This window comes from Canis lupus, chromosome 4, assembly GCF_003254725.2.
Source record: "Canis lupus dingo isolate Sandy chromosome 4, ASM325472v2, whole genome shotgun sequence".
NCBI classification, from domain to species: Eukaryota; Metazoa; Chordata; class Mammalia; order Carnivora; family Canidae; genus Canis; species Canis lupus.
Window position 1 is genome coordinate 27,562,565 of NC_064246.1, and position 12,730 is coordinate 27,575,294.

The following is a 12,730-nucleotide window of genomic DNA, read 5'->3' on the forward strand; positions in this document are numbered from 1 at the left end:
TTCAGTCAGCCACTTCTGGAAATTTCCAAAGAGAAGTTTCCAAAGATTTTCATCACTTGCAATTGGAGAACAGGTATTACTGCCACCAGGGACAGTTTGCTTGTCTGGTTCTGTTATGCCACCCTTGCAGCACTCTCAATCCTTTATTTCAGGGGCTCATGGCAAGGCGGGGCTTTGCCGGACTCACCACATACCGAAAATAAAAGTCAGAGAACATAGTGCAGGCCATGAGAGGCCCCTCTGTGGGTTCTCAGAATCAAGGGGAGACAGAGTTTTTACCTCCTCAACTCAAAACCTCCCCAAAGTCAAAACACTTCCAAGACCCAGCTGTCGTCTTGGCTTCTCTACCTTCAGCCCTGACCTTCTGCAATGCTCATAGTAGAGAGTGATGACACACTTCCTGGGGAGATCTCAATTGTTACCTTGTTTTGGTACCTCATTTCTCCTGTCCTTTTGCTATATTTATGCCCATTTTCCCTCTATTTGCTATATGATGGCTATACTTTCTGGCCCTTGTAAAAATATATATAATTTAAAAGTCTTAATGGAAAAGATCTAGTCTTACACGTAGTATTTTCAGTCCTCCATACCTAGCAAATTTCTTTCCTGCATTCAATACTTAATAGGGATCTCTTACCTGACGGTATCTTTAAAGGCATAGGTTCATGGCTCTCAGCTTCATCTCTGTTGTTACGATGAGACTAGTGGCTAACCAACTCATACTATGCTCTCTCATCAATCGAGAGTTGGGACAAGAATGTCCCCTACACAAATACACATACACACACACACACATTCCCTTCTCCCGAATTCTACGAATAGTGACATGTGCATCGAAAAGCCCCAAGGGCATCTTTGCTGCAAGAAATTCTATTTTTAAACCACAAATGACTCATCACTGACCAGGGTCTCCCCAAAGCTACAATTTGTCAGACTGTCAGGAAGAAGGACGAATAAAAGCAAAGACAGAGGTCACATCTCCATTCTCGTCTGCAACCCAGAAGACCTATCATAAAGCTGTAATAGTCTACACCAAACCTCAGCACAATCATGGTTGTGTGAAGAATGAGCTTTGCCCTTGTGTTTGGATTAAACTGTTCTGAGCGCTAACCTTTCTCTCCAGCTGGCTCCTACTCTGATCCCTTGGCAGTTCTGTGTGCACTTCTGCCTGTGACTTTACGTAGAGGACCAGTGCTGTGCAACAGGGACAAGATCCAGCCCTCATGCACTATAAACACATGCTCATTGCAGAAGACATAAACAATCAACTGAACCTACAAGGGAATGCATGTTTTTCATTTTCCCTGAAACAATCATTCTTTTTAAAAGAAGCAAGAGGGCTGAAACAGTGTCAGATAATCCAAAGTTTTCCTTTGAAATTCTGAAGAGTGTTGAGAAGAGAAGAAATAATTCATTCTAATTTTGGAGAGAAGAGTAAATACAGATTTATAGACATAGTCATCAGATAGTGTTTTCACAGTGAAACAAATGGAGCCATTGGGCAAAATATCCTCAAAAGTCATGCATAACAAATTCCAGGGAAAAAAAAATCTAAACAAGCCAAACCAATGCATTCAGGCTTGCTAATAACCTTCCACAACACAGTTGAACACTTACCTCCCCCTCCAAAATAGTACAACAACAACAACAAAAAAAAAAAAAAAAAAAAAAGGAAAGGCTCATAAAATCAAGTAATTCAGGGTCTCTTGCCAAGGAGATTGAATCCCAAGTGCCTACCTCTCATTATCTTTGTTCTTTTCTATGACCCTAAAGTTGCCCCCATGATGACAGCCTGAAACTCCCAGAATAGGTGTAAGAATCACTATTTGCTTTGCTATTCAATGGATAATATTTGTCATCACATCTTAGTTTATTTAGTATTTGGTAGGAAGAACCCCAAGGGATCAAGGAGAAAGGGGCCTGGACTAGAGAAAATTGCTCTGGTTCTAGGTCAGCCCCTGGCTACGTGGGTGCCCTTGAGTATATCCCTCAACTTCATGGGGCAGGAGAGGAGGTTGAGGCACAGGGGATAGTGGCACCAGTTGGACTTGAAAGTCTCTGCAAATTCTAACATGTCATTCTCTCAAGTTACCTTTTGGAGCTAGGCCCTGGAAGGTCTAGCTCTGTCTTCCTTCCCATTCCTAAGAGTCTCTGATTTTTTCCAAGGAAAGGCCAAAGATGACCAGGTCCTTGATGTTTCCAGATGCCAACGGATGTGATACCTATGTATCACAATACAGGCAATGAGAAGTAAGCCAGGAAGCTGAGCCCGCCTTACCCAGATGGAAGGGAGATGGATGAAGAGGAGTTACCCTCTGGGCATATCCTCCACCTGTCTTCTCTCCTGATTAAAAAAAAAATTGGCATTTTGGAAAGCTAGATGAAATAGAACAGTTGAGTCAGAGAATCCAGTGTTGCCATTAAAGGTTAAATTCTGCAAGGGGACAAAGACTTCCCATTGGGAGGTATTTACAGACTCTTTGCCCTGAAGGTCTGTTCCCCTCCTCCATCCCTCTGTGGGCCCAGTGCCTCCACCATCTGACATTCCATTCTCTAAACAGCTGCTGGCTCTCCTGTTGTGCTCCCTTCACAGATGTGCAATGCTGTTCTGAACATCCTGCCCTTGAACTTTCCCTACCCATAATTTTCCAAACCAAAGCCTCGCAATAAAAATGTCAGTGAGGGATAGAGAAAATTAGGGTGGAGCATGTAAAAGGGGGAAAAAAGAATAGGGAGATGCTTTGCACACACAGTGACTTGTGTTGACTTCCTCAACAAAGGTTAAAAGCATACAGTGACTCCTCGACAAAGACATCACGGCAGAGAACGGCAGGGAATTTCCCAGCATGCCACCTAGAAAGACCACGTTCCATGAAGGAGCTGGGCACAGGGGAAGGTGGTGAGCTCCCTTCTCTATGCCATGGGCTACCCGACTGTTCTTACTGCCAGGCAGGGGGCGAGCTCATGGTGGAAGTGAGAATGGCCTTCATAGTACTTTTTTTACAGTTTATATCATGTTACCGTGGAGGTGACAACGCCATCCTCACAGCTAGGCCAGGTGTCTGCTACCAAGCTGCCACTTGGGAGGCACTGGGTCAACACCTATGCATACAGCCGGGAAGAACGGGACCAACCGGAGGAGGAGGTCAGGTATCTTACCCTGGTCCAGAGACCTCCACAGAAAGCTCTTGGGAACCAAATTCTCCTAAAGTCCATTGCTTCATTGGTACTAACTTTCTAGGCACACAGTGCAAAGCTGTAACAAGTTAATGAAATTCTGCAGCTCTCTCAGAGACAAAAGAACCTGTGTCATGGAGTAGTAGGGCTTCTCTCATTACCTACTGTAGTGTGCCAAACGACAGCCACAGAGGACGAGGTGAGCATGGTGGGAGGAAGCCAAGGGGCTTTCTACTGGGAAAGAACCCCTTCATTGGGAGAAGCCCTTGAAAACAACCAGCTTTCCTGTTCTTTGCAACCTTGACCCTATTCCATCACCAAATGCTGCCACTACCCTGAGATAAAAGAGAAGAGAGTCTTATTACACCATAACTTAGGAAGAAACACACCAAGACCTAAACAGACGGCAGACACAACATGACCCATCCCACAAGTCTTGTGTCCTAGGGAGGAAGCTGTGCTAGGACCCCCGTTGGCACTGCTGACTTGTGGACGTGGCCCCAAAGATAGGAAATGGGAAGACGGAGAACGAATTGAAAACAGGACAGAGGAGTCAGCTAAGGAGGCTCAGCTACTCCTCGTTCTTGCAACTCCTCACTCGACCCACGGAGGCACTTCCACCATCGGGAATTACACCTCGAGACACTTGGGAGAGAGATCCCTTTAGACGTGTTGGGCTCGAGTCCTGGCTCCCTGACCGATGAGCTACCTGGTTTGGGGGTTTGGGACAAATGCGGCATGTTCGGGAAGGTAGAGCACTCATCCTATCAGGTTGTTGGGAGAACTCAGGGAGGTCCTGTGTGGTGTGCATCACGAGGTGCTCAGCACAGTCTCCGATCAGGGAACAGTTCTCCCAGCCACCTGCCCCATCTCTTCCTTTTTTGAGAAGGATTTCTAGACTGGGGGACTCCAGGCCCGCCTGTGTAAACACTCACTGGGTACAGTAGCTGGTGACTGGCCGGTTCTGCGACGGCTCTGGGTATCCCCATCACATCAACGGTACCACTTTTATTTTTGGAGACTATGGAGACTATGAAAACCATCAGGTCGATTTCTATTGCGATCTTAAAGATAATCTCCCTTAACCATACCTAACCCCAAGCAATTTTACTGTGTGGTGGAAAATCTTCAGTGTGAGACGTCTTAAATGAGCGAATGAACACAAGATGAATGAGCCCGTGAATGCAAACGTAAAACGTTAAATGGATGTTAAAGACCAAGGGAGGGCCATTTTCACATCATAATGCCAGCATTGCCCTGGAACCCAGCCCTTGGATTAGATGCTTTCCAAAATTTGCACTGCTCTTCCCTCTTCCTTCCTAATGTCCATATCCCCCCAAAGCAGCCTTGCTGATACGAGAAGCCAAGAGCAAAGACCGGTGAAATCAGCAGGTGCCCCCACTGTGTGCCAGCAATTTTGGAGCTGATAAAGTCATTAAGGAAAATTTTAACAATGTATAACCTTTCAGCTTTACTCTGCTAACAGCGGGTAGCCTCCCTTGCAGAGACGTGCGCCTGCACTGAAGTAACCAGTGAGCAGGACTTGACCTTCATTTTCAGTATGCGCAATATTAAATATTCATAATCCACGTAACTGTAGCATAAGAAGTAGCTGAGTTTAAACACGAATCAAAGGAATAAATATCTCCCCAAAGGTGAGTCATCCTTTCCAAGAATGCCCCTGGAAAAAATGCAAATATCCAGGGCCCGGAACCCCTGTCTCTTCCAACTTTCTCTTGAAATTCTAGAAGCAGCAGGAACTGCTGCATTATGCAATCCACGAATCCTGCCCTCACACTGACATCGTTGGGTCTTTTTTTTTTTATTATTTTTTTCTTATCTATTAGAGAAGAATTACTGTACCTATGTCAAAGAGAGGAAACAGACAGGGATGGAACCAGCCATGGTGACATTATCACCCACAGGGTGTCTGGGGTGCTTTTGACTCGGTTGTACAATTTTTTAAAAGTCTTTGCTTCACGGAGTATTCAGAGTGTGTGGGAGGAAAGGGTCAGCGGAGATCAAGAGACATCAGAATTAGGAGCTGGAGTGGCATATGCCTTAAATTGGACAGAACACCTTTAAAAAGAATGAGAAAGAAGAGTTCTTTTGGGCAGTACCTGCCTTGTGTGGCTAATTTAATATCTTCTGAGGGATAGGATTATTGTGTTTGGAGGGCTTAAATCTTCTCCGTGTCTGGAAGGAACTGACACTTGTGCCTATCCAAAGTCTTGGTAGAAGAGCTCCTCTGCTTGGCTGCTTCTAGAGAGTCTACCGCTGGGATGATGAAGCATAATTTTAACACAGTTTAACGTAATTCTCTTTGGCTTTCAACTCCAGGAGCTCGGAGCCACAATCTGTCTTAGCTAGATAGCAATCACTTGAGGCTGCACAAGTGATTCTTCTGTGGTGATCACTCCAGGAAAATTAAGACCCAAAGAAGCTCTCCTCAAATCCTTGAATGAAAAAAAAAGAGCTGCTCCGGGACCTATCTTGGCCTAAGGATGGGAAAGGAAAGATGCTTAGGGGAGGCTGTCTTTGGAAATGACTTACCCACTACCTCTTGAGAGTGAACTAAGTTCTGAAAGGTTAACAAGATCAGAAAGCCACCAATTATGACATTTATCTGGACTGCCTTCCCCACCTGCTGCCACATGAAAGTGGAATGACCAGCCACCCCACCTGCCGGCCCATTCATACAACCCCAATAGGCCTGTCTGACACTGAGCCAGCAGGGCGGACCACCAGAGCCTGTTTTGTATATTAATCTGCCTTCCTTGCCCTCTTCAAGGGGCTGGGTGCAGACACCCCCATATCTTGAACTTGTGCTGCTAGAACATTCCTCACCATTTTGGGGAGGCCAGCTCTGATTGAAATTCATGGAGATGAGCCACTTCACGACAATGTCCGCCCAACTGGGCTCATGCGAGGGAAAGCCTAGGGATTTGTTTATTTGATTGGTATATTTGAAGGGCTAAATGCTAACAGAAATTTGTCTGAAGAATACGAGGTTTTTCCAGGGTGGTAATATAGGATAACTTCCCAAGAGAAGTTTAAGGCCCTCTTTCCAAGTCCCCCACATAGCCTGCCAAACCACCAGTGTATATAAATCAATGAGAATTTAGGATGAAAAGATGAATTTTAAGAATTTACATTCAGCTTTCTTACACATTTTCCATTTGCTTCTTATATGTGGATAGAACTTTATTTTCTCTTAGTCTGCTTGATTACAATGTCTAATAGGTTTTTTGTTTGTTTTGTTTTTGTTTTTGTTTTTGTTTTTTATTCCTAGGAATCTGTGGACTTGCCATAAAGGTTACTTTACAGATTGTACTTCTGCCCCTTACTTCATGTGTGCATGCTTTGCAGGCTTTCCCCAGGAAGATGGAAGACTCCTTGGTTATTGGCTGTGCCGATCAGGTCACCCAAAGGACAGAACCTTGGGAGATGGCTATAACCAAACATACTAATGCAAATGAGAACCGGAAGGGCTGACATAAATAAACATCAAGTCTTCTTATAAATCAAGTCTCGTTATGCCAAACCACAGAGGTTAGTGACACAGAAGAAAGACTGAGGTTAGGGCAGTCCCCAGGGAAAATGGGGACAAGTTTGGTTCTAAGATTATTGGCATTTTTGCTGAAAAATTGCAGAATAGGACTAAACTGTCCATCTTTGGAATAGACTCTTTGTAAGTCCATAAAAGAAACCGGAACCAGAAAAGGGTCCCAATGCTGGCTTTCCCAAGACTGAGCAAAATCATAACTAAATCCGAAGGACCGGGGGGTGGCGCAGGGCATCCAGAGTAGGGGCCCTTTGCTTTGGGGAATTCCATTCCTTTCCATTCTCCTATATGGAGCTGTGAACACCAGAATCTACCGAACAAAAGTCTGCCTTTCAGTAGACACTGTAAAAAAGGACACAATTCAAATCCATCTAACAAGAGCATTTTATTTCTGAGAAATACAAAGGAGCAGAAAGGGAGGGGAAGGGTAAGAAGGTGCTGAGGCATCTCTCCTAACCGATCACCACACTCACCTCCATGTGAGGGTTTGCTCTGTCTGGGGCACACATACTACATGCCCAAACCCATTTCCTGAGCCTGGCATGGAAGTGGACAGGATATGCACCCCCTGACATGTGAGAACAGTCCTCACTCCTGGGAAGAGAATGGAGAAATAAGACCAGGGCTTTAGAAGATCTTTAGTTCAATCCAAATATGGTCCAGAATCATTTAGAGAAGATATTTAAAAGAAGCTTACCTTCAATGACATACCAGTTGGAGATGTCCAGGCTTAAACATCTCTTCTCTTTCTTGGCCAGGAAGAGCTAATGGAAGAGGCGTGTAGAATCTTGTCTCCTGGAGTACTTTGAAAGGACTCTCCCCCTGAGGCAGGTGAGGGCAGTCCAGCCTTGTGCATGGGGACGGGCTGAAGGACCTCTGATACTCTCAGACTTGGCTGATTCCCAGAGGCAAGTGATTAAAGGGATGTTTGCTTTATTTTCCCTGACATGGCATTTTGGCCTCAGCACCCAATTGCACAAAATCCTTTGGCTGGTGACCAGATGCCTCTGAGAAATTCAGAATTTAGGCGTGCATGAAATTACTACCATCCCGACACATAGAAAAGGAGCACTAAGCTCAGGACTCAGGCACACCAGGGTCCGTGCCAACAAGGACACAAAGCAGGTTCCTGGAATCAAACTCTAGTGAACAGTCATACCAAGGATAGAGTTCAGAGAGACAAAAACACTCTCACAGTGGACAACGCAGGCAAAGAGTTCAAGGTCACCGCCCAGTTGTCAAGTTCACGGTCACCACAGAAAGGCGCGTCAGACCAGCTTGGCTCCAGCTTCTCAGCCCCAAGCTTGCAACACAATCGTTGGAACAAATAAGGTACCCCGGGGTGAGACCTGCTGGAACCAGGGCAGAGCTGGCCACTGCCTAGCAGCTCTGCTCGGTGACCTCTTTTGACCCCTATGAAGCCTTAAACTCTGTCCTCAAGAACCGCCCCCACCTCCACCTCAGGTTCAGCCCAGAGTATCAGTTCACTGAGCTGGTACCCCAGGGCTCCACACAAATGTCCACTCTAGGAAATGCTAGATGGCCATGGGCCTTGACCTCTGGGAGTCATAAAGAACTCCTTCCTCCCATCTGTTACCTTCACAAGTCAAGAAGCACCAACGAGCAATGTTTCCACTGAATATTCTGCTTGATAGCTGCAAAGGACAGAGCCATGCTTCCTAATCCGATCCCCAACAAGATTAAAGCATGAGAAACCCTAATGAGAAGAGGACCTTACAACCATGGCAAGAATGGCTTGGACCCTCATTGGCTGGATACCTGTAACCCTCCCAGTGGTTGGACATTCCTACCAAAGCCCTCCTAGCTTCTTGACATCTTTAGTGCAAATATTTCAACAGGAAACAGGTATTTGAAAACAAATTAGACCCAGCAAAAAGACTTATCCTCAAATACATCTCCCTCCCTCTTACACCAGCAGAATCCGAGTAACCTTCCTGTGACAGCTTGTTTTCCCATTCAGAAAACCAGCAGAGTAGCTTTGCCTTCCTCTGACAGCCTTCCACCCTCAAAAGACTTGCAAATTTTGGTGTTAAAATAAATCAACTCATCGACGCAGAGGCTCATGATTGTTTTAGAAAAGAGGGCAAGACAACGCATTTGAATACTCACTTTGACGAATCTATGAAGTATATTACAAGGGCACCAATGCTGAGAGCAAAGACTAAGACAACCTGCAAAAGAAGAAGAAAATGCCATCACTTAAAGCCAACACCAGGAAGCTTCGTTCTGGGGGGCTTTGTCGGGGTGGGGGGTGTTGGACACAAGTGGAGAAGCAGATTTCCAACTGCTTTCTGGGGCCCTCTTGGGAATCTCAAGCCCTGGAGGCCCCCACAGGACGCCCTGATGCTGCCTCCACACCTTGCAGTGGGCAGCAACCTCTGTGCTGGCCAACAGGGGTCAGGGCAGACTCTTGTTTCTATGGTGCCGGGTCCCATCTTGCCCTGTTAGCAACAGGGTCCAGCTTCTCCGCAACTGAAGTCCGCACACTTCCAGTGAGGAAAGAGCAGGTAAGAATTCAGAGCGATACAACTGGTCGTTTTATGGGCATCCTAGACCCAGAAGAACTCAGACATGGGAATATCAATTTTTCCAAGTTCTGACAAGGATTTACAGACCACAAAGTTGACCCATTTTAAGTGCACAATTCGGTGACTTCAAGTAAACTGACCAAGGGATACAGCCATCACTGCAATGAAATGGCTTCAACCATTTTCATCAATCCCAGGAAGACCCCTCACACCCAGGAACAAGCTAAGCCCGCTCCCGCCCCCAGCCCTATGCAACCCCTGATTGACTGCTGGTCTCCAGACAAGAACCATCAATTTGAAAAGCACAAATTTGCTGCTTGTACAAATGTGTGTGTGTGTGTGTGTGTGTGCACATCCACGAGCGTGTAGTTACAACACTTCTCAAGTATTCTGGAAACGGGTTAGGTGCAGGGAGCCAAAGCCGCTAATACATTAGGCCAGCTACACGAGAAGACTTGTTCATCTTTACACTCTTCACTCAGAATTAATGCCTCTGATATAAAAGACAGTTTGGCATCTCCTCCAAAGGATACCTGTCACACTGACGTCCATCCGAAGCGTATGCGGCAGCTGACGCCGCCACCAACACTTCTGTCCCCGCTCTACGTTCTGGTTTGTTCATTTAGTCTTTCACAGAGGAGACCAGTAGGGCAACTAAACGGATGCTCAGAAATGAGCAAGACGTGCAGAGCCAACAATTAAGATTGAAAACAGAAAGCAAACACTACCGCTGCACACTGTGCCAACAAATACCTTTCCGACACACTAATATCCTAAAAGGACCACGCAGAAAGAAGTGTCAGTCTCTTCTCAGAGTATCTGCATATTGACATCCCTCTGGCATCGGCTGGTGGATAGAGATGAATCCCAATTTATGTAATGACTGCACAGCCAAGCTGTGTGTGCGTGTGTGTGTGTGTGTGTGAGAGAGAGAGAGAGAGAGAGAGAGAGAGAGAGAGTCGAGGGGATCACACATGCATATCTGTACTGTGTGTGTGCATCAAACTGGCAGATAGGAAATGCAATCTGCCTACTGTACTCATTGAAAACATTGCAGAACCCCACGGAGCTACCGGGACAGACAGCAGACCACACAGTAAACACTGACAAACAGCAGAACACTGAGGAAGAAAGACGCAGCCTCATAGCACCTGACAAATCATCCTGATGAAAGAAAGTGGTAAAACAGTACATCACTGGGGCTTGTTTTATTCTTCCATTTTGTCTCAAAAACTAAACCGTGCTGCAGCTGAATCCAAGGTAACCCTGCAGTCTGCTGGCAAATCACCATCTATCCGGTGCTAATCCTCCTGGCAGGCTCACCCCAGGCTCTCCCCTCACGCTCATTCACTCCTTCATCCCTTTGCAAAGTCATACACACAAAAAAACACAAAAATATAAACAAGCCTCTTCTTTTCCCTCTATTATCTGAAGGAGGCAGCAAAACAAATAGCTTAAGATTAATTTTGATCTGTGTTGCTATTTACGAGACATAAGCACTGAAATCCTGGCCCCGACCTCATTCTCAAAATGCTGCAAAGAGAAGGGGCGTGGCCAGGGCACAGGGGAAGGACCTCTTCTTCATTCATAAACAGCTGACCCAAGACTAATCTCTGTCAGCTGGGCTCTGGGTGTGTGTGTGTGTGTGTGTGTGTGTGTGTGTGTGTGTGTGTGTAAGGATGCTGAGCTTTGGTCAGAGCTGACTCTACAGGCCAATGAGGGGATGGGAAGGGAGGGCAGGGATGCAGGGGCGAGGAGAGGAAAGAGGATAGAAGCCCTTGCAAATGGCATCACCATCATGAAATGAGCTCAAAATCTAAGCTCTCTTGCAATGGTGAGGATTTCCCAGCACTGGGGGGCCAGACGAAGTAGCTGACACTAATTTGTCCCAGCTGCCTTCACTTGGCCTCTCAGACAGGGAATAATGTGCAGCTTATTTAAGCAAATCAGCCAGTGACAGGAGGGGAGGACTCCTGCTAGCTTCTTAAGATGCAAACTCAAGTATCAGCATCTCTCTGATAGGATGAGGGAGGGAAGAAATTCAGGAGGGAAATGACCTCCAAGAACTGAAGACCTTGGTGAGAGAACCGATTCTTGGGTCCACATGTTCATCTGGAAGGCTGTCTCTTGAGGAGGTACAGGGCATCCAAACTGATCCACCCCCCACACCCTCCACCTCAAGGACTGAAATGATCAATGAGGAAAGGACCAGCTTCTCAAAATTAAGGCAACTGGGCATGTGGTTTTTAAACATGCTAAATGGCTCTTTATCATGTTGGGCTTGATTACATTGTCAACCTGGATCCAAGTGCTGCAGAAAATGAATCAACCCCTTGGATTAGGCCGTGGAAATAGGAATCCAACAAAGATTCATCTTCTATAGGCCCTGACAAAGGATTAGCACTCTCTCTCTTCATCTCTTATCACTCTCTCTGATAAGCCCCCCCATTGTCTGAGAACTCTGCTCTACATATGAAAAAATTCAGTCTAGCTACACAGAACAGTCAGATTTTTAGCCTAAATGCTAACGGTTATGTTACAGAGCACCTCCAAATAATTATCTAAGTATTTATTTCACGAAATCTGCTAAGGCCCTAGGAAAAATAACAAAAGTCCACTTGAAGTCACGAAATAAATTTCTTTATGGAATAATCCTTACATAGTAATCCATGTCATGTTACACTACTACGCAACTAGCACTCAATGGTATGGCACAGGTATAGTCATTCTGTACTAAGGTACTAACTAGGTCAAGATATGAATGGGAAAAGAGGTTGAGATGGGCAGGAACAATATGTTCTTTCTTCTCAAAGTGTCCCTTCTTCCTACCTGTAATGGCTTCTAGAACATCCCTTCAGTAAGGGGGAAGTCTGCTGAGAGTTCTTCTATGTGCCTCGAAAGTCCCAGAGATAAAAGGCACTCTAGCCCAAGGGACATGTTAAGATGAGGCCAAGAAAAGCATAATAATATACCTGAGACACAGAAACACTAGCCCTCCAGCAGCTGAGTCACAGAAGGCTCCCTACAATAACCAAGCTCTTTACAAAGCACTGTCACAAACAAGACCTGGTACACACAGTCTGCCATGTGAGACGAGATGAGCATTCCCTCTCGGGGCACACACTGTGCTGACCTCCACCAGCGCCTTTCTAGCTTTTCACAGGCTGGGAGGTAGGGTCACCAAATCACCATGGGATGGCTACCTGGGAGGGCGCTAACTGCCATAGTCTTAGGTTGATTGAAAATACCCATATGCTACGCAGTGATACCAGGTACTGAGTGATATTTACAGAGTGCCAGATATCTAACAAAAGTGATTTGATAAATGTCATTGAAACAATGGTACTCTTGAGTTATCTGTTCCCAGAAATGCAAGATCAAACACGACATGTGTTTGCACAGAAGAATGCCAGGAACACAGACACAGACACACAGAGAC

General features: G+C 45.8%; 1 protein-coding gene across 24 annotated transcripts in view; it reads right to left on the reverse strand.

Annotated features, from left to right (window-relative positions):
- Positions 1-12,730, reverse strand: part of KCNMA1 (potassium calcium-activated channel subfamily M alpha 1) — a 717,863-nt gene that overhangs the window by 349,394 nt on the left and 355,739 nt on the right. For 23 of the 24 annotated variants that reach the window (XM_049109051.1, XM_049109052.1, XM_049109053.1 and 20 more), the window contains exon 3: positions 8,873-8,934. In XM_049109051.1, coding sequence (XP_048965008.1) covers positions 8,873-8,934 — 62 coding nt within the window. Of the gene's footprint in view, positions 1-7,108; positions 7,337-7,439; positions 7,507-8,872; positions 8,935-12,730 lie in introns of those variants that run through there. The other variant, XM_035714885.2, reaches the window with a different exon arrangement.